This window comes from Gossypium raimondii, chromosome 12 (genome assembly GCF_025698545.1).
Source record: "Gossypium raimondii isolate GPD5lz chromosome 12, ASM2569854v1, whole genome shotgun sequence".
NCBI lineage: Eukaryota > Viridiplantae > Streptophyta > Magnoliopsida > Malvales > Malvaceae > Gossypium > Gossypium raimondii.
The window spans coordinates 35,287,795-35,304,185 of record NC_068576.1 but is presented as its reverse complement, the minus strand read 5'-3'; the positions used below and the strand labels follow the sequence as shown (position 1 = coordinate 35,304,185).

General features: G+C 32.3%; 2 protein-coding genes across 3 annotated transcripts; both read left to right on the top strand.

Moving 5' to 3' along the window:
* The first annotated feature begins 564 nt into the window (after positions 1 to 564).
* Positions 565 to 7,210, top strand: LOC105763817 (SPX domain-containing membrane protein At4g22990). Of its 2 annotated transcripts, none has more exons than XM_012582185.2 (11): positions 565 to 702; positions 3,324 to 3,401; positions 3,473 to 3,593; positions 4,304 to 4,618; positions 4,700 to 4,804; positions 4,897 to 5,351; positions 5,432 to 5,733; positions 5,825 to 6,009; positions 6,079 to 6,269; positions 6,694 to 6,827; positions 6,898 to 7,210. In XM_012582185.2, the coding sequence occupies exons 2-11, from the start codon at positions 3,349 to 3,351 to the stop codon at positions 7,134 to 7,136; spliced, it is 2,100 nt and encodes a 699-aa protein (XP_012437639.1). In that variant the 5' UTR covers positions 565 to 702; positions 3,324 to 3,348; the 3' UTR covers positions 7,137 to 7,210. The 2 variants fall into 2 exon arrangements, with proteins under 2 accessions (XP_012437639.1, XP_012437638.1); XM_012582184.2 differs by lacking the exon at positions 565 to 702 and adding an exon at positions 2,992 to 3,197.
* A 1,893-nt stretch (positions 7,211 to 9,103) lies between these two features.
* LOC105763819 (ATPase GET3A) lies at positions 9,104 to 12,722 on the top strand. The gene is made up of 7 exons (XM_012582188.2): positions 9,104 to 9,482; positions 9,568 to 9,692; positions 10,694 to 10,844; positions 11,039 to 11,149; positions 11,898 to 12,036; positions 12,139 to 12,254; positions 12,373 to 12,722. Exons 1-7 carry the CDS (start codon positions 9,219 to 9,221, stop codon positions 12,529 to 12,531), a joined length of 1,065 nt encoding a protein of 354 aa, XP_012437642.1. The 5' UTR covers positions 9,104 to 9,218; the 3' UTR covers positions 12,532 to 12,722.
* Positions 12,723 to 16,391: the final 3,669 nt, after the last annotated feature.

Sequence of the window (16,391 nt, the reverse complement as noted above, 5' to 3'; positions counted from 1 at the left end):
ATAACTGTTCTCAATAAATTTGATAGCGTTCTTACCTCAATAAATCTCATGTATACACTAAAATATAATTAGAAAAAACTAACAATATTATATACTTAAATACATTCCGACCCACGTTGTATATCAAACAAATTTAGGGCTTAGTACACACCCAATATAACTTTAGTACTGGTAGAGAGGCCTTTGCTTATGGTAGGTACAATAATATATATAAATATATATATATATATATGAAGTTTATCCCATGGAATATACGGTTAATTACCCACCTTTCCTAGATTTAACTTTTAAACTTACAGACAAACAAAAACCCAATTCCACAGTAGGTGATGTTAAAGTAAAAAGATATTCTACAGATTTCATTTTAGTCCCCAATTTATCAATGCACTAAAAAAAAATTGATTAATGGTGACCTTTCAATATTTTAGGAGCCATGCAGTTAGCAAAAGACACGTGTTCTGTCTCGTGAGTGGTAATAATAACATATGAAGCTGTTGCAGTCACCTCCCTCTCCCCTACCACTGCAACTACATATAAAAACATTTTTTTATATATATACGGAGATTGCTAGCCACTTTCTTCACAAATCACAACTCTATCAAAAACCCTTTCTTCTTCTTTGCCAACTTTCATCTTGTGTCATTTTGGTTCAGCTGCTACTGTAATTCTATCAACTTTTCTGAGGACACTCCAAGAGATATTGTAAGTGAATTTGACCTACTTTTCAACCTCCATATAAGCGTAGTAAAAGTACATGGAAGCTATTGTATTTCAGATTGTATTTTATTTTTTTACTTAAAAAATTAATAAATTAACCGTTTAAAGAATAAACTGGTTTTTTATTAAAATTTCATCTATTTTTATTGTTAAAAATTAATCTTTATATATCGGCATGAGATATATATGGTAGGCTTCATCGCTTTTTAACAGACAAATATATAAATTTTTAATAAAAGGAACTAATTTAGTTTTAAACTAACGTACAGAGATTAATTTATTCATCTTTTGAATAAATGAGATAAAATATAATCTAATTCTTAATATATAATTGTAAAGTCTTGTTAAGTAGTTGTTGTTATTAAGGAAGACAAATGGGACATGCATATTTGCAGATAATGACTATGTTATATATATATATATATATATATATATATATAGTAGCTTATTACTTGTTTACACAATAACCATAATAAATTAAAATTCACTTTTTTAAAATAATTAAAATGAAACTTGACCCATTAATATTTAAATTTTATTATGTGCAGTCTCAACTTTTCTTTTATCATTTTATTAGCATATTCTATTTTGAATGATCTTTAAATATTAAAAATTAATTATTATCTTGTTTTATTATGTATATTTTAGCTTATAAAACATTATATTAGAATTATTAAGATTTTAGTTTTGGATTTTAATAGATTTTATACTATGTTAACCTTATTTATTACAAATGGAATTTCTAGTTATGTAAGAGTTATGGACTGGATTTGAGTAGCTGTCCAAGCCCAATTTAAATAAGGCCTAGTTTGAGCCTACTTTTTCTTAGCCCATTAATGTATATTATATATATATATATATATATTAAATTTCAACTTTAATAATATTTAAAAGATTAATTTCACTAAATAACTTGTCGATTGAGTCTTAGCTCGATTAGTATGGATATTTTGTCAATGTATGAGGGCATGAGTTTGAGTGTGTTGAAGCGCATTATCCTCTTATTTATAAGTTGGAGAAAGGTCATAGGTAATTCTAGACATTCTGTAAAAAAAAAACAGATATGATAATAACTAAAAAAAAAAGTGTCTTAAAAGAGTTTTTTGGGGTGAAAGTGTAATTTTATTATTATACTAACTTATAATTTATAAATTTCGAAGAGGTTAAAGGGTAAATCTACTATTTTTAAGGACATGGAAAATATTTAAGATACACAAATCAAACTTTAAAAACGCATTGATAACTTAATTTTATTGTCCTCTTAAATCTCAATGGAACTATTTCTTATTTTAGTTCTCATGTAATGAATACTAAATTATGAAATAATCACGATTTGAGTGAACAATTATGCAGTAAATTTATAGAAATTGATCTAAAAATAAAATTTTGATGAAATGATAAAGTCGAATGATATATTTCTAAAATGACAAAAACATCTTCAAATAATATTTATTTCTTTCAGTTTTAATAATTCTCACTCAGAGATGGATCCAATGGGAAAATATCATTAGTAGTCCATCTCAAGTATTAATTTTTCAGTTTAAGTCCTTTTATTATTCAAATAATTTTTTATCATTTTGGTCTCTTTTAAAATTAATTATATAATCTAAGCCCTTTTAGAATTAATTTTTAGTTTGGCCATTTCAAAATTTTAGAATTAAAAATATATTAAAAAATTAATTCAACTGGTTTGTACTGATTCTCAATCTAAGTGGTTTAAAGTCATTTTTTGGACCGATACCCCCAACCAATTCTCAGTTCAATCGGTCTAATCGATCGATTCAATCAAGTGCAAACATCATCAGGTTACACAAACTCGAATATGGTGAAAGTCTCTACACTATGAGTTAAATTGTATTTCCCTATTCAATTTAAAAATGGACAAATTAATCATTATATGTTAGATCAAAGACCAAATCAATAATTTCTATTAAAAGTTTCATCCATTTTTACTATAAAATTAACATGACTAACAACATAATCAGGTATCTCATTTTAACATAAAAATTAGTTTTTAATATTAAAAATAGATAAAAATTTTCATTTTTAATATATGGTATAGATACCAAGTGTTGTAAATTTGCGGTGCATTAATTTATACACGTGTAAAACAATTTTGCATGTCACGTGTTTTATTTTCCATTACATCGTAAATCGATTTTTTGCCACCCCAAAAATACCATTTTTTTTTTTATAAATTTCGCGCAATTTTCACAATCACTTCTTTCTTCTAGATTTTGTTCAATCGGCCATTCTTTTTGATTTTCTTCCAAATTCCCCCCCCCCCTTTTCTTGCCCTTTTTTCTTTCGGTTCACAATAAAATATTCTGATTCCCTTTAATATCAATTTTTTTATTTTCCTAGTACTTGAAAATTCTTTGCTCAAGTATTTCTCCTGTCTTCTACGCTTATATCAAACGCAAATGAACAGACAAGATTGTTTCTTTTTCACTTTATGTTTCTGGGATTTTCTTCATTTGGTTTGTGTATTTTCTACAGTTTTAAAGATTCCAAATTTGTTGATATATAAACTTTTTCTTTTTAAAGTTAAAGTTCAAATATTTCCTTCATTTATTGTGTTTTCTGCTTGTTTTTTTTCTTTATAGGAATGAACTGAATTTTGATTGAAAGATGGTGGCTTTTGGGAAGAAGTTGAAAGAGTCACAAATTCAAGAATGGCAAGGGTATGTATATACATATATATGTATATATATAGTTCTTGAAGTATATGCTTAAAATGTGTTTATTTTTGCAGGTATTACATAAACTACAAATTATTGAAGAAGAAAGTTAATAGATATGCTCAGCAACTGGAGATTGGAGCACAAGATCACCATTATGTTCTTAAGGATTTCTCAAGAATGTTAGATAGTCAAGTAAGCTTTTTTAAACAAATTGGATTGAAAATTTTCATTGGGTTAAATCACTTTTTGGGCTGAATTTGATAACTAATATCACATTAGGGACCTGAACTATTTTTTTTCTCAAATTAGTCTTTAAACTGGAACCTTTTTCTTGGTAATTGTTCCATATTGGGACTTGAATTTTCAAAAATCCTAAAATTTAGCTCTAATGTGAGAATAATTATCAAGTTCAAGTAGGAATCATTCTCAAGTCTAGAGACTAACAAAAAATCCTGATATTTTCTTGAAAATCTTAAAATTCCCTAAACTTCAGCAAATGTGGGAATCATTATCAAATTCAGGTCCCAATATGTGAATGATTCCGAAGTTTAGGGACTAACTTAAATCCTTGATATTTTTTTGAAAACCTTGAAGTTAAAGTCTAATGGAGAAATAATGGCCAAGTTTAAGTCTCAATTGGGAATCATTCCTAAGTCAGGGACTAATATTGAGAAAAAAAAGTTTGAAGCCCCAATCCAAGAAAAATTTATTAGTTAAGGTCCTAATGTGGGAATAATCCTAAGTTTAGCGATTAACTTGGATTAAAAAAGCTCAACCTCAGTGTGGGGTTTGCTGTCTAAGTTCAGGTCCCAGGTCCCAAATAGCGATTTAACCCTTTTTCATTTTACAATAACAAGTAATTGCAAAAACAAGCCTTGTTTACTGTTTTTCTTTTCTTTTAGATTGAAAAGATTGTATTGTTTCTGCTGGAACAACAAGGACAACTAGCAAACAGATTATGTGATCTTAGGCAACAACATGATGTAATTTTACAGCTCTCTAATGGAGGTTCTAAAATTTGTGAGTTACAAGAAGCATATAGAGGTGTAGGACATGATCTTTTAAGGCTTCTCTTTTTTGTTGAGATGAATGCAATTGGATTGAGAAAGATTTTGAAGAAATTTGATAAACGGTTCGGCTATCGATTCACTAATTACTATGTCAAAACACGAGCTAACCATCCGTATTCCCAGCTCCGACAAGTTTTCCGGCATGTGGTAATAATATCCCCATTTTTCAAATCGATGTTCTCCTTGTTCCTATAGTCTTGTTCATGCGAATGAAAGCAATTGGTGCAGGGTATCGGGGCTGTCGTTGGAGCCATATCTCGTAATCTTGCAGACTTGCAAGATCATCAAGGGAACTACGTATCGATATATGATCAACCTGCTTTATCTCATCCGGTTTTTTTCTTGGATCTTTTCACTATTTATCCAATTTTTGTTTGTGGACATCAAATTCCCGAGTAAAAAACCAAAGGTTTTAAAACTTGCAGGACCCCATAGTTCATTCTATAAAAGCAGCGGTAAACAAATTATCGAATTCGACGAATTTTCTCGAGTTTTTGGGGAAACATGCGTTTATAATGCAAGATGATTTACGGAGTCCATCTGAAGATGATGTTGTGGAACAGAGATATCATTTCATGTCGTTGCTATTGAATTTGGTTAACACATTTTTATACATGGTCAACACATATATTATTGTGCCAACGGCTGATGACTACTCCCTCAGCCTCGGAGCTGCAGCAACCGTTTGTGGTGTTGTGATTGGTTCAATGGCTGTTGCACAAGTGTTCTCTTCGGTTTATTTTAGTGCCTGGTCAAACCGATCATATTTGAGACCACTTGTATTTAGTAGCATCGTGCTTCTTATTGGGAACACCTTGTATGCTCTGGCTTATGATCTTAACTCGATAGTAGTTCTTCTTGTTGGTCGATTATTTTGTGGGTAAGTTTGTTCATTTAAACAATTTGTTTCAGTACTATTACTATATTAATGAACGAGTTCTTGCCAATGTATATTCACAGGTTAGGTTCTGCTCGAGCTGTAAATAGGCGTTATATCAGCGACTGTGTGCCACATAAACTCCGGATGCGGGCATCTGCGGGCTTCGTTAGTGCAAGTGCCCTCGGAATGGCATGCGGTCCGGCACTAGCTTGCTTATTTCAAACCGATTTTAAGATTTACAAGCTCACGTTTAATCAGGAAACTTTACCCGGTTGGATTATGGCTATTTCATGGCTCATCTACTTATTGTGGTTGTCGATTTCGTTTCGAGAACCACCTCAAGAGATCAAGCAAGACATAATACCGCAAGAAGTTCGTGCTGGTTGGTCAACACGATCGAACACTTCTCATTTTAGTTCATTGTACGTATTTGTTCAATAGTTTATTTACGGAACAAACTTTGCCTGTTTCAGGGACGGTGGTGAACTATGCAGTAGAGAACGGTATCACGCAGCCACTGCTTTTAAACACGGAACCGAAACAAGGTGAAAATGTAGACCAAGAATACGATGATGGTGAGGAAGAATCTTGTGAGAAAACTCGTAAACCCGTCACTTCTATCCTATCAGCATATAGGTTACTCACACCATCTGTGAAGGTATAACAAAATTTTAGCTCACATGAAACATCTATCCTCCGAACTAACTCAGCGCTCATCATTCTACAGGTACAACTATTGGTTTATTTTATGCTTAAATACGCAATGGAGATATTACTCGCCGAAGCAAGTGTCATCACGGCATATTACTTCATATGGTCAACCAACAGTGTAGCCATCTTTCTTGCATGTCTCGGGTTAACCGTACTTCCCGTAAACATCATCGTCGGTACTTACATCAGCAACATGTTCGAAGAAAGGTATGGTGATTCCCGGTTTAAGGTCCAGCTAGGGGTATAAATGAGAAACTGGTGCTCGCAAGTTACTCAAGTTTGACTCGAAAAAAATTCGAACTCGATTGGGTAATTATTGAGCTAAGCTCGAGCTATCGGTCTAGCCGACTTCGAGCTTAGTAATACTTAACTCAAATGGCTCACGAGCCTTATCAAACTTTTCATATTTTTATATTATTAAATTATGTCTTAATTATTGAACCAAGCTTGAGTTCGAGTACAAAAATTGATAAACGAGCTTAAAATCAAATATTCGATTAAGCTCAAGCCGAGTATCAAGGTCCGAATTTCGAGTTGAGTTCGAGCTTGGTAGTATTTGGGCACGGCTTGGTTAAGGTCCAACTGTAATCCGATAAATTTACACATATTTTACTTTTAACTTAAATTCCAGGCAAGTTCTTCTAGCATCTGAAATCATGGTGTTGATCGGTATACTCCTAAGCTTCCATATCGGAATCCCATATTCCGTACCTCAATATGTCGGCTCAGCACTGATCACTTTTGTATCCGCCGAAGTGCTCGAAGGTACAATTTTTTGCTTCACCATACCTTATGTTTTCCCAGATGTAATTCTTGGGTTCTCTTTGATGATCAGGTGTGAACTTATCGCTCTTGTCTCGTGTCATGTCGTCGAGGCTTTCTCGTGGAACTTATAACGGAGGGCTTTTATCGACGGAAGCTGGTACGCTAGCTCGAGTTATTGCCGATGGAACAATAACATTGTCTGGTTACTTTGGTGTGGCTAAGCTGTTGAATGCTACATTAGTTCCTTCATTATTCATATGTATTTCCTCCATTATTGCTACTTGCTTTACTTATAATTCTCTTTACTAACACTTTGTAATGTAAAAATTTTGCTAATAATACTATAAATAAACCCCCTTTTTTTGGGGGGTAACTGTGGTAAACTCGGTCCCGATCAAGAGTCCTGCATAAAGGTTTCATATCAGATGCAATAATAGCTATAGTTAATCCACTCTTCTTTGCCTCAAGCATTGCTTCTCTTGTTACGAACAAAACAGCCCCATGCAAAGATTGCAATTTTAGTTCCGGACACCCCAAAATTTGCAGTCCCTTTCTTCCAAGCAATCCCTGATATGATGTGATAAGAAGCGAGACGTCTAATACTTCTACTCTGTTGTGGCCAAGGCTAGTTCACCGTTGCATTCTTCCACTTTTCCCCCCAGCAGCCTATCTCCATCTTCCATTGTGTCATTCTGAATTAAGTTTTCATATCCGGATCTGACTGAATACTCACCATTGTTGTTCAAGACCCACACCCTCCTATCTGTTCCACCCATCACCTTCTCAGGTTATGCAATCTCCTCCCCATTAGTTATTAAGTTTGTCAGCTTCACACAGTTGTTTCGATCGTTTACTTCCAAGTCAGAGCCTTACTGAATGCATCCATTTACCATTACCATTACCATTCCATCACCTTTCCTTATTTGCCAATCAATCCCTTGTTTGCAAAGGTCTCTGCCATGAACAATACTTTTTCCAAACCCTTTAATCAATTGCTAAATATACAATATATATATGGGTAAATTACATTTCTAGTCATCTCACCAATTATGAAATGATCACTCAATTATTTAATTTAAAGACAACATGGTAGCTTTTAAAATTGGTATAATAACAATTTTAATCATTAATGTTTATGCATTGTGTTGATTTAGTCTTGGTTTTAAAAGATAACTTTTAACATTTAAACCTTGTATAAATTTTTTTGGTTAATTTTAAAAGAATTAAAAAATAAAATTATTATATTGTATTTTCTGATGTTTCTATTTTTGATATATTTTCGATCTAATTTAATTGATAAATTAGTTTTTTAGCTTTTTAGGTGAAATGTTTTTTTTGTTCAACTACGTGTGTTAATGTTAAGGGTTAATTTTTTAGAAATGTAATTAAATTAAAACAATGTATAGATGTTGAAGCCTAAAATTGTTATTATGTCAATTTTAAAATCGAAGGGTGATAAAAAGAAAAACCAAAATCAAATAGTTAAGTGATTATGTTGTAACTTTTCATAATTAGGTAAACAAAAGAAAACTGAGTATAATTTATCCATATACATAAATAATAAAATAATAAAATTTCTCAAGCTCTTCTAATGGTTGCTATTTTGAAACATTCAAAACAGTTTGTGGTAGTTACAATCGTGAAACTGGCCAAACTATTTCCTTTTAGTATTAGAATCTATATTTGGTTAAATTCTACTATTAGTCCTTCTATTATGTGTAAATTATAAATTTTGTTTTTATATTTTAATTTGGTTATATTTAGTTTTTGTATTTTTGAATTTTTAAGTTATAGTCATTATCAAATAATAATTGTTTAATTCATTAAGCTTCGTTATTTTAAAAATTTGACGCGACAAATATATTATTCACGTAAAGATTAATTAATAGATTTAATTACTGTTGTTTGTGGTAAGATTGAAAATTTGAAATTTGAAATGCACAAGGACTACGAATGATTAAAATTGGGAATATGGATGAAATTTACAACTTTATGCATAGTACAAGATTAACAGCAAATTTAACCAACCAAATTTGATTGTTATTGTTTGAGTTAAGATTAAGATTTAAAAAAATATGGAAACTAAAATTGAATAATTTTAAAATATAAGAACTAAATTCATAATTTACACATAATATGAAGACTAATAACATAATTTAACCTTTATTCTTAAGGTGACAAGAAAATCACCTTCAAGATTTAACTCATACATACATATATATGGTATGAAACATTCCATGCATGTGTAGTATTGTTAAAAAAAAAATGGCCTTTTTCCCCCCCAAAAAGCTCCGATTTTCTCGTTAAGATTTTCTGGGTACTTCCAATTCTTTATTGGGTAACACAAAAAAAAGAAGCCAATTTTCTTTTTTGGTTAAAAAAGAAAAAAGAATGGCAGAAAATCAAGAATCATCACCGGTACCCACAGTTCAAAACATACTAGACCAGAACAGCCTAAAATGGGTTTTTGTTGGTGGCAAAGGAGGTGTGGGTAAAACCACTTGTAGCGCCATTATTTCCATCCTTTTGGCTGGTGTTCGTCCCTCTGTTTTGATTATTTCCACCGATCCTGCTCATAATCTTAGCGATGTTTTTCAACAGAGGTTCATTAAAACACCCACTTTGGTTAATGGCTTCACCAATTTATTTGCCATGGTAGTACCCCTCTTCCCCTTTTGTTTTGATTTTTTATTTGATTTTGTCTTCTGGGTTTCATTTGTTTTTGATTTTATGTTTATAGGAAGTGGATCCTACATCTGAAGATGAAGATGTTGGCTGTGGTGAAGGAATGGATAGTTTATTTTCAGATTTGGCTAATGCTATTCCTGGTATTGATGAGGCTATGAGCTTTGCAGAGATGCTCAAGTAAGAATACGCACATACATACATATATATATATATATATGGTTCTTGTTGGTAAAAGTTGGGAGTTAGATTGTATTTTCCCTTTTAGTTTCTGTATGTTAGATTAAATAGTAATTTAATGAAGATGAATGAAATTTTTAAAATAAGAACTAGTTTATTTTTTGATCTAATGTGAATGGTCGATCCTAAAACCAAGTTTTTGGAGCTAGTAAAATTTTCAAATATTTTAAGAGTTCAATGAGTTTTTTTTTAAATTTGGGTCTAATTAAAATTGCTGTGAGATTAATGAGAATTTTTAAAAATTTTAAGAGAGCTTAATTAAAAATTTCAAAAAATTTCAAGGGAAAAATGAAAATTTTCAAAAATTATAGGGAACCTACTTAAAATTTTCTAAAATTTTCAAGGGAGAAATGAAAATTTTCCAAATTTTCCAAAATGCAACTCGACTCGACCTGAACCGTGGTGGTGCTCTTCTACAGCTTCTTCTACATAGGCTCCTCCACTTCTGGAATTGATAAAGGAAACCCAAACAAGATCGGAAGAACTGATCGCTTTCTACAATAAAAAAATAGTTATATACTAGCCATGTTTTCTTTCTGTGAGAATGCCGTAGGACTCCAGGAATTTTTGAAGCTGAACATGCTCAAAAGATGATGCCTAAAGCATTTCGCTTTGATCATTCGACTGTCCGCCGAGTGAAACGGTTCCTCGCTAAAGAAAACCAAAGTTCCACTCCAACCAAAGAAAGAGATAGATCACATCTTGGCCAAATGCCCTTTCTATGAAGAAAGGGTACCATACCAATATGGAAAAGGGTCTTCACGGGACTTTTACCCGTTTTGTTTGATATTTAATCAAGTCCATTACATGATCAAATTGAATACTTTTTAAGCTCAATTATGATGTTTAATTTCTTAGTGAACTTTGTTTTGGATGCTATTTGTGACTTCTTTTTTTCTACTTGTTTTGTTGTTTGAATGTATGATTCCCTTTTCTTATAGATTGGTTCAAACAATGGATTACTCTTGTATTGTGTTCGATACCGCCCCCACCGGACATACGCTTCGGCTTTTGCAGTTTCCGGCTACGTTAGAGAAGGGACTTGTTAAAGTTATGTCGTTGAAAAGCAAATTCGGTGGCTTGTTGAGTCAGGTATATAAATTTTTATGTTCTACGATGTCGATGAAAACCGTGTTCCTTTTAGAATTTATCTTGTTTCGGTTAATTGATTCTTTCGGTTTGTTCTTGAAAACCATATTCGTTCTTTTCATAGCTCGCATGTCAGCTCACCATAGTTGGTTTTCTTAGTGTTTGTAGCTCACGAAAGTTGAAACTTGTCGTGGCAGGTAACCCGTCTTTTTGGGATTGATGATGAATTCGGGGAGGATGCACTTGTGGGGAGGCTTGAAGGCTTGAAAGAAGTGATTGAACAAGTTAATGAGCAGTTTGAAGACCCTGTAAGTTATACCATTCTTGAGGTCTTATGCAACTTACAAATACTTATACATATGTATGAATGCATGCATGCATGTACGTACGTACGTATGTATGTATGTAAATTAAGGTTTCATAGATCCCATACATTTAGCATAATGTTGTTGTCTCATACATTCTTGAGGTCTTATGCAAATTGCAAATATGTATGTATGTAAATGAAGGTTTCATAGGTCCAATACATTTAGTATAATTCTGTTTTCCCATACATTCTTGAGGTCTTATGCAACTTACAAATACTTTTAGATATATGTATGTATGCATGCATGTATATACGTACGTACATATGTATGTGTGTGAATGCATGCATGCATGCTTGCATGTATGGATGTCTGTGTGTGTATGTAAATGAAGGCTTCATAGGTCCAATACATTTAGTATAATGTTGTTTTCCCATACATTCTTGAGGTCTTATGCAACTTGCAAATACTTGTATGTACTATGTATGTATCTATGTATGCATGCATGCATGCTTGCTTGCTTCTATATATCTGTGTAAATGAAGGTTTCATAGGTCCCATACATTTAGTATAATGCTATTTTCCCATACATTCTTGAGGTCTTATGCAACTTGCAAATATATTTATGTAAATGAATGTTTCATAGGTATAGTGCTATTTTCCCGTACATTCTTGAGGTCTTATGCAACTTACAAATACTTTTATATATATGCATGCATGTATGTATATAATGCTGCTTTCCTTTTGGCAGGACTTGACAACCTTTATATGTGTTTGCATACCAGAGTTCCTTTCTCTCTATGAAACAGAGAGATTAGTGCAGGAACTCACCAAATTCGAGATCGATACCCACAATGTTATCATCAACCAAGTAATTTTCGACAATGACGGTACGGTTTTACTCGTTTTGTTTACTATGTCCATCATTTCCCTTTCCCCTCACCCCGTTCTTTAAACACAATCCTTACCGTCAATTGGCTTCTTGTTTTAAGAGGTCGAGTCCAAGCTATTAAAAGCACGAGTGCGGATGCAACAAAAGTATCTCGACCAGTTTTACATGTTATACGACGATTTTCACATCACTAAGCTGCCATTGCTGCCAGAAGAGGTGAGTTCATCGATACACGATCGTGTTACTTACTTCGTATGTATCCACCATCGTTAAATCCGAATAAACGTATCCATGCATCGTGTTATTAACCTTTCCATGGTGTTTATATATATAGGTTACTGGTGTTGAAGCACTGAAAACTTTTTCGCAACATTTTCTCACGCCTCATGAACCGGCTATCGCTCGAGGAACGAAAGAAGAACTCGAACGAAGAATATCCGCATTGAAGAAACATGTATCAGACACTGAAGATGAACTCGAGAAACTCCGATAATGAAACTGAAAGGGACCGGTTGCTGTATACGACGACATCCAATAGCACTTTTTTTTTTCCGGGTCACATCTTATATTATCATGTGGCATTTGAGCATTCTATTTTTGGTTGCTGGATAATGTTGAATTGCATTTTAGATTATTTTAGAGAAAATTCTTTACAATACTTTTGTTTTTTCACCATTGATATCAATAAGCTGTTGCCTTATTAATGTTATGAATTCTTTGTTTTTCCTAATTCTTTATTATGGTATTTGTGTTTTTTTTATTTAATGTGGTATGTGTATTTGGCACTATTTATGTATTTTGGTGGTAAAAGTACTATGAAAGCCTCTGGATTAGGAGTCGGATCTCAAAAAATTAACAAATTAGTCCTTATACGTTATATCGAATAACAAATTAGTTTTTTTTTTGTTAAAAACTTCATTTATTTGTACCATCAAAATTGGTTGGTTTGGCCAACGGAATAACTAAACAGTGACATGTAACATGCCATGTGGTAATGTTGGCATTCAAGGACCAATTTTTAACTATAGAGATTATGAAATTTTTAATAAAATGATCAAATTGCTCTTTGATATAATGTACAGGATTGATTTTCCATTTTTTTAAGAATGGGCAAAATTTAATCTGACACTTAGTGTAGGGACCTTCATGGTATTTTTACCGCATTTTGGTACCTGAAGGTAACAGTATTGTTATTTTTAATGTTTAATTAATATTTTAGGATTAATTTTATTAAAATTCATAATTAACTAATAATATTATTAATTAAATTCCATCAAATTAACTTTAAAATCTGAAAACAATCAAAGCTATCGTATTGTATTTAACAAAATAAATACAAAATTAAACAATCAAAATTAATATTAATTTTATTCTATTAACAAAATTCAAATCTAATAATGTTAGTAATTAAATTTTATCAAATCAACCCTAAAACCTAAATAAAATATAAAAAAGTTAACATTACTTTTGGATATTAAAATGTATAGCTTTTCCCAAATACAAGTACTACATTGGAAAAAAATTCAGGTACCAAATTAGAAAACTGTTAAACTTGGGTACCAAATGACATATTAAACTTTTTTGGGGGATTTGGGTTTTTTCCTTTCCATTGATAAAATAGACTTTATTTTATGACTTTTGGATATTAATTGGAAAAAATTTCAAGGTTTCATAAATAAAGTAAAAAATTTTAGTGGTCTAATTATGCACTTCTCTCTCTATTTTATGAAAATTGAGAAGTTAATCCCTTTATTTTGTCAAAAGTTGATCCTTATACTTTACGACTTAGAAGTTAATCCAATTGTGTAATGTTATTGTTATATCCCTAACTCTTCGGACGCCACTCCTCGAGAATCAAGGCCAACACCTTGAGGAAACCACTCCTCAAGAACCAAGATCCACCCATTGGAGAGACCACACACCTCAAGAAGACCCTTTGGATATCACCCTTTGGGATCTTAAATTAATAAATTCCTCATAGAAACTTCTTGTCCTAACTCCTCGAGGGAACTTCTCGGACTGGACTCATCCGAATGTAAATTATGTGAGGGTCCCACCTAACTGCTATTTATGATGCCAACCGTCAAATATTAGTCCCATTTGACATGATTGAAAGCTTGTCTAATCGCCACTCTAGTGGCCTTACTTAGGCTTGCCATGACAGGTCGATTGACCTAATCACCCTTGGTCACCTATAAATAGGCTACACGTGGCACCCCGAGATTCCAACTCGTTATAATAATTTATTATAATTTCTCTATTCTCGTAAAATAGAATAATGAAATTCACAATTAGACATTTTTCAATTTATTGAACAACACTCAACATACATTAATTAATATATGATAAATGGAGGCCCGTCCATTAAGGGTCTCAATTAAACGGACCGTTTATATTTGGCACAAGTAAGGAGTAGAGTTGTTTATGGATTGGGTTACAACTCGGTTTAAGAAAATTTCGAACCAAAGCTTTTTTTGGGCTAACTCAATAGCTTATTTCACAGTTCAAAATTAATAAAATATAAAAAATATTTTTAAAATTAAAACTAAAAAGATTTTATTATTTATATTGAATTTAAGATAGATGAGGTTTTTATCTAAGTACAACTCATAAGTATGTGTAATGGGGAGTGGAGTAATTGTTTTTTAAGGTTGTGCTAAAATTTTAAATAAAAATAAAAATCGACATAGAATTGAGATGAAAGATATAAAAATCGAGTCAGTCCGGAAATAAAATCACCCGCTAGATTGTTACTCCTATTTTAAGGTTTTTAGAATTGAATTGGTGATCGAATCAATAAGGTTATCAATTCGTCGATTTGGATAGGTCAATTAAATAAATCATTAAAAATTTATAATATATATTAAAATTAGTTCAATCGGTTGTTTACCATGATTCAACTAGTCCATATCAATTTGTGAATCAACCGATATGAACTTTTTTGACCAACATTCCCCGGTGAAAATGGAAACATAGGATTCCACCACTTCACTTGTACCAACACCAATTCATAGGCCGGCCCCTACCTTTGGAAGATTCTAACCGCCCTCCTCCAATGGACTAAAAGAGGCCGTTTTAGTGGAGGAGCCGCCGTCAAATTTACAGATTAGATTAGCCCCTCACCTTAGTTTTGCTGCCCCACACCACCAGCTGGCACAGCCTAAACTTCCAACACAGTCGCTCAAGCTGTAAATTTTAAGGTATAATTATGGTTTAATTGAAATTCGAAATTTAATTTTTTTATTTTAATTTGGCATAATTTCTACATATTAGACACAGAGAATTAGGTCATAAATTCGACGGAGAAACCATCCGATGGTTATTAGAACAAGTCGAACTGGCGATAATAGCAGCAACTGGAACCGGAACCATTCTCACCATCGCAATGTAAGTTAATGGTAACCTTAAAATCCTAGCCACCTCAAACACTAAACCCGAATCCGGTGACCCGATAAAAAGAAACGTAAACGACTGAAAAATGGCACCGTTTTGGTTTCATCCGGTTTAGCCCCTATTTTGCCGCAAGGGTTGGTTCCGTTATGGGCAATACCTAGGGGTGTTCAGTCGGTTAACCGACCCGAAATAGCATTAACCGAATTAACCGACCTTTCAAAATTTTTAATCGTTAACTGAATCGAAATTTTTTCAAAAAAATTAACCAAACCGAAATTTTTTCGGTTAATTCGGTTAACCGACCGAATTAACCAAAAATTATATGTTTTTTTGGTTAAAAATTAACCGAATTACACGAATTACCCGAATTAACTGAATTAACCGAATTACCCGAATTAACCGAATTGAATCACTACATAATTAAAAATATTACATAAATCTTTGAATTTTATTTTTATTTATTAAATTATTTGTTTAGACTTTTAGAATTTAGTTTTAGTTTTAGAATTTTATTTTTATTTATTAAATTGTTTGTAATTTTTATGATTGGGTTGGGTTGGGTAATTGGGTTGGGTTGGATACTTGGGTTTGGATTGGGTTTAGGTGAATAGTGGGTCTATTTATAGATTATAATTTTATTTATTAATTTTTTTGATTAAACCAAAAAAATTCGGTTAACCGACCGATTTTGAACCGAATTAATCATTAACCGAAAAATTAAAAAATAATTAACCGACCCCCGACCGAAAAAATTCGATTAACTGACCGATTAACCGAATTCGGTCGATTAACCGAATTTTTTAGGTTTTACCCGAATTTTACACACCCTTAGCAATACCATCAAACACTGTCGTTCAAGGTGATTTTTTCATGGTCCCACCTATATTTCCAGCCACTGCTACACCTTTAATCAACATTTCGGCTCGAACAATATCATCATACGTATCCGCCATGCAACAC

Coding starts and splice junctions, on each gene's coding strand:
- LOC105763819 (XM_012582188.2), top strand. CDS start 9,219: ATGGCAGAAAATCAAGAATCATCACCGGTACCCACAGTTCAAAACATA. Junction 9,483..9,567: donor TCACCAATTTATTTGCCATG/GTAGTACCCCTC, acceptor TTATGTTTATAG/GAAGTGGATCCTACATCTGA. Junction 10,845..11,038: donor TCGGTGGCTTGTTGAGTCAG/GTATATAAATTT, acceptor TTGTCGTGGCAG/GTAACCCGTCTTTTTGGGAT.
- LOC105763817 (XM_012582185.2), top strand. CDS start 3,349: ATGGTGGCTTTTGGGAAGAAGTTGAAAGAGTCACAAATTCAAGAATGG. Junction 4,619..4,699: donor GACAAGTTTTCCGGCATGTG/GTAATAATATCC, acceptor CAATTGGTGCAG/GGTATCGGGGCTGTCGTTGG. Junction 6,828..6,897: donor ATCCGCCGAAGTGCTCGAAG/GTACAATTTTTT, acceptor TTTGATGATCAG/GTGTGAACTTATCGCTCTTG.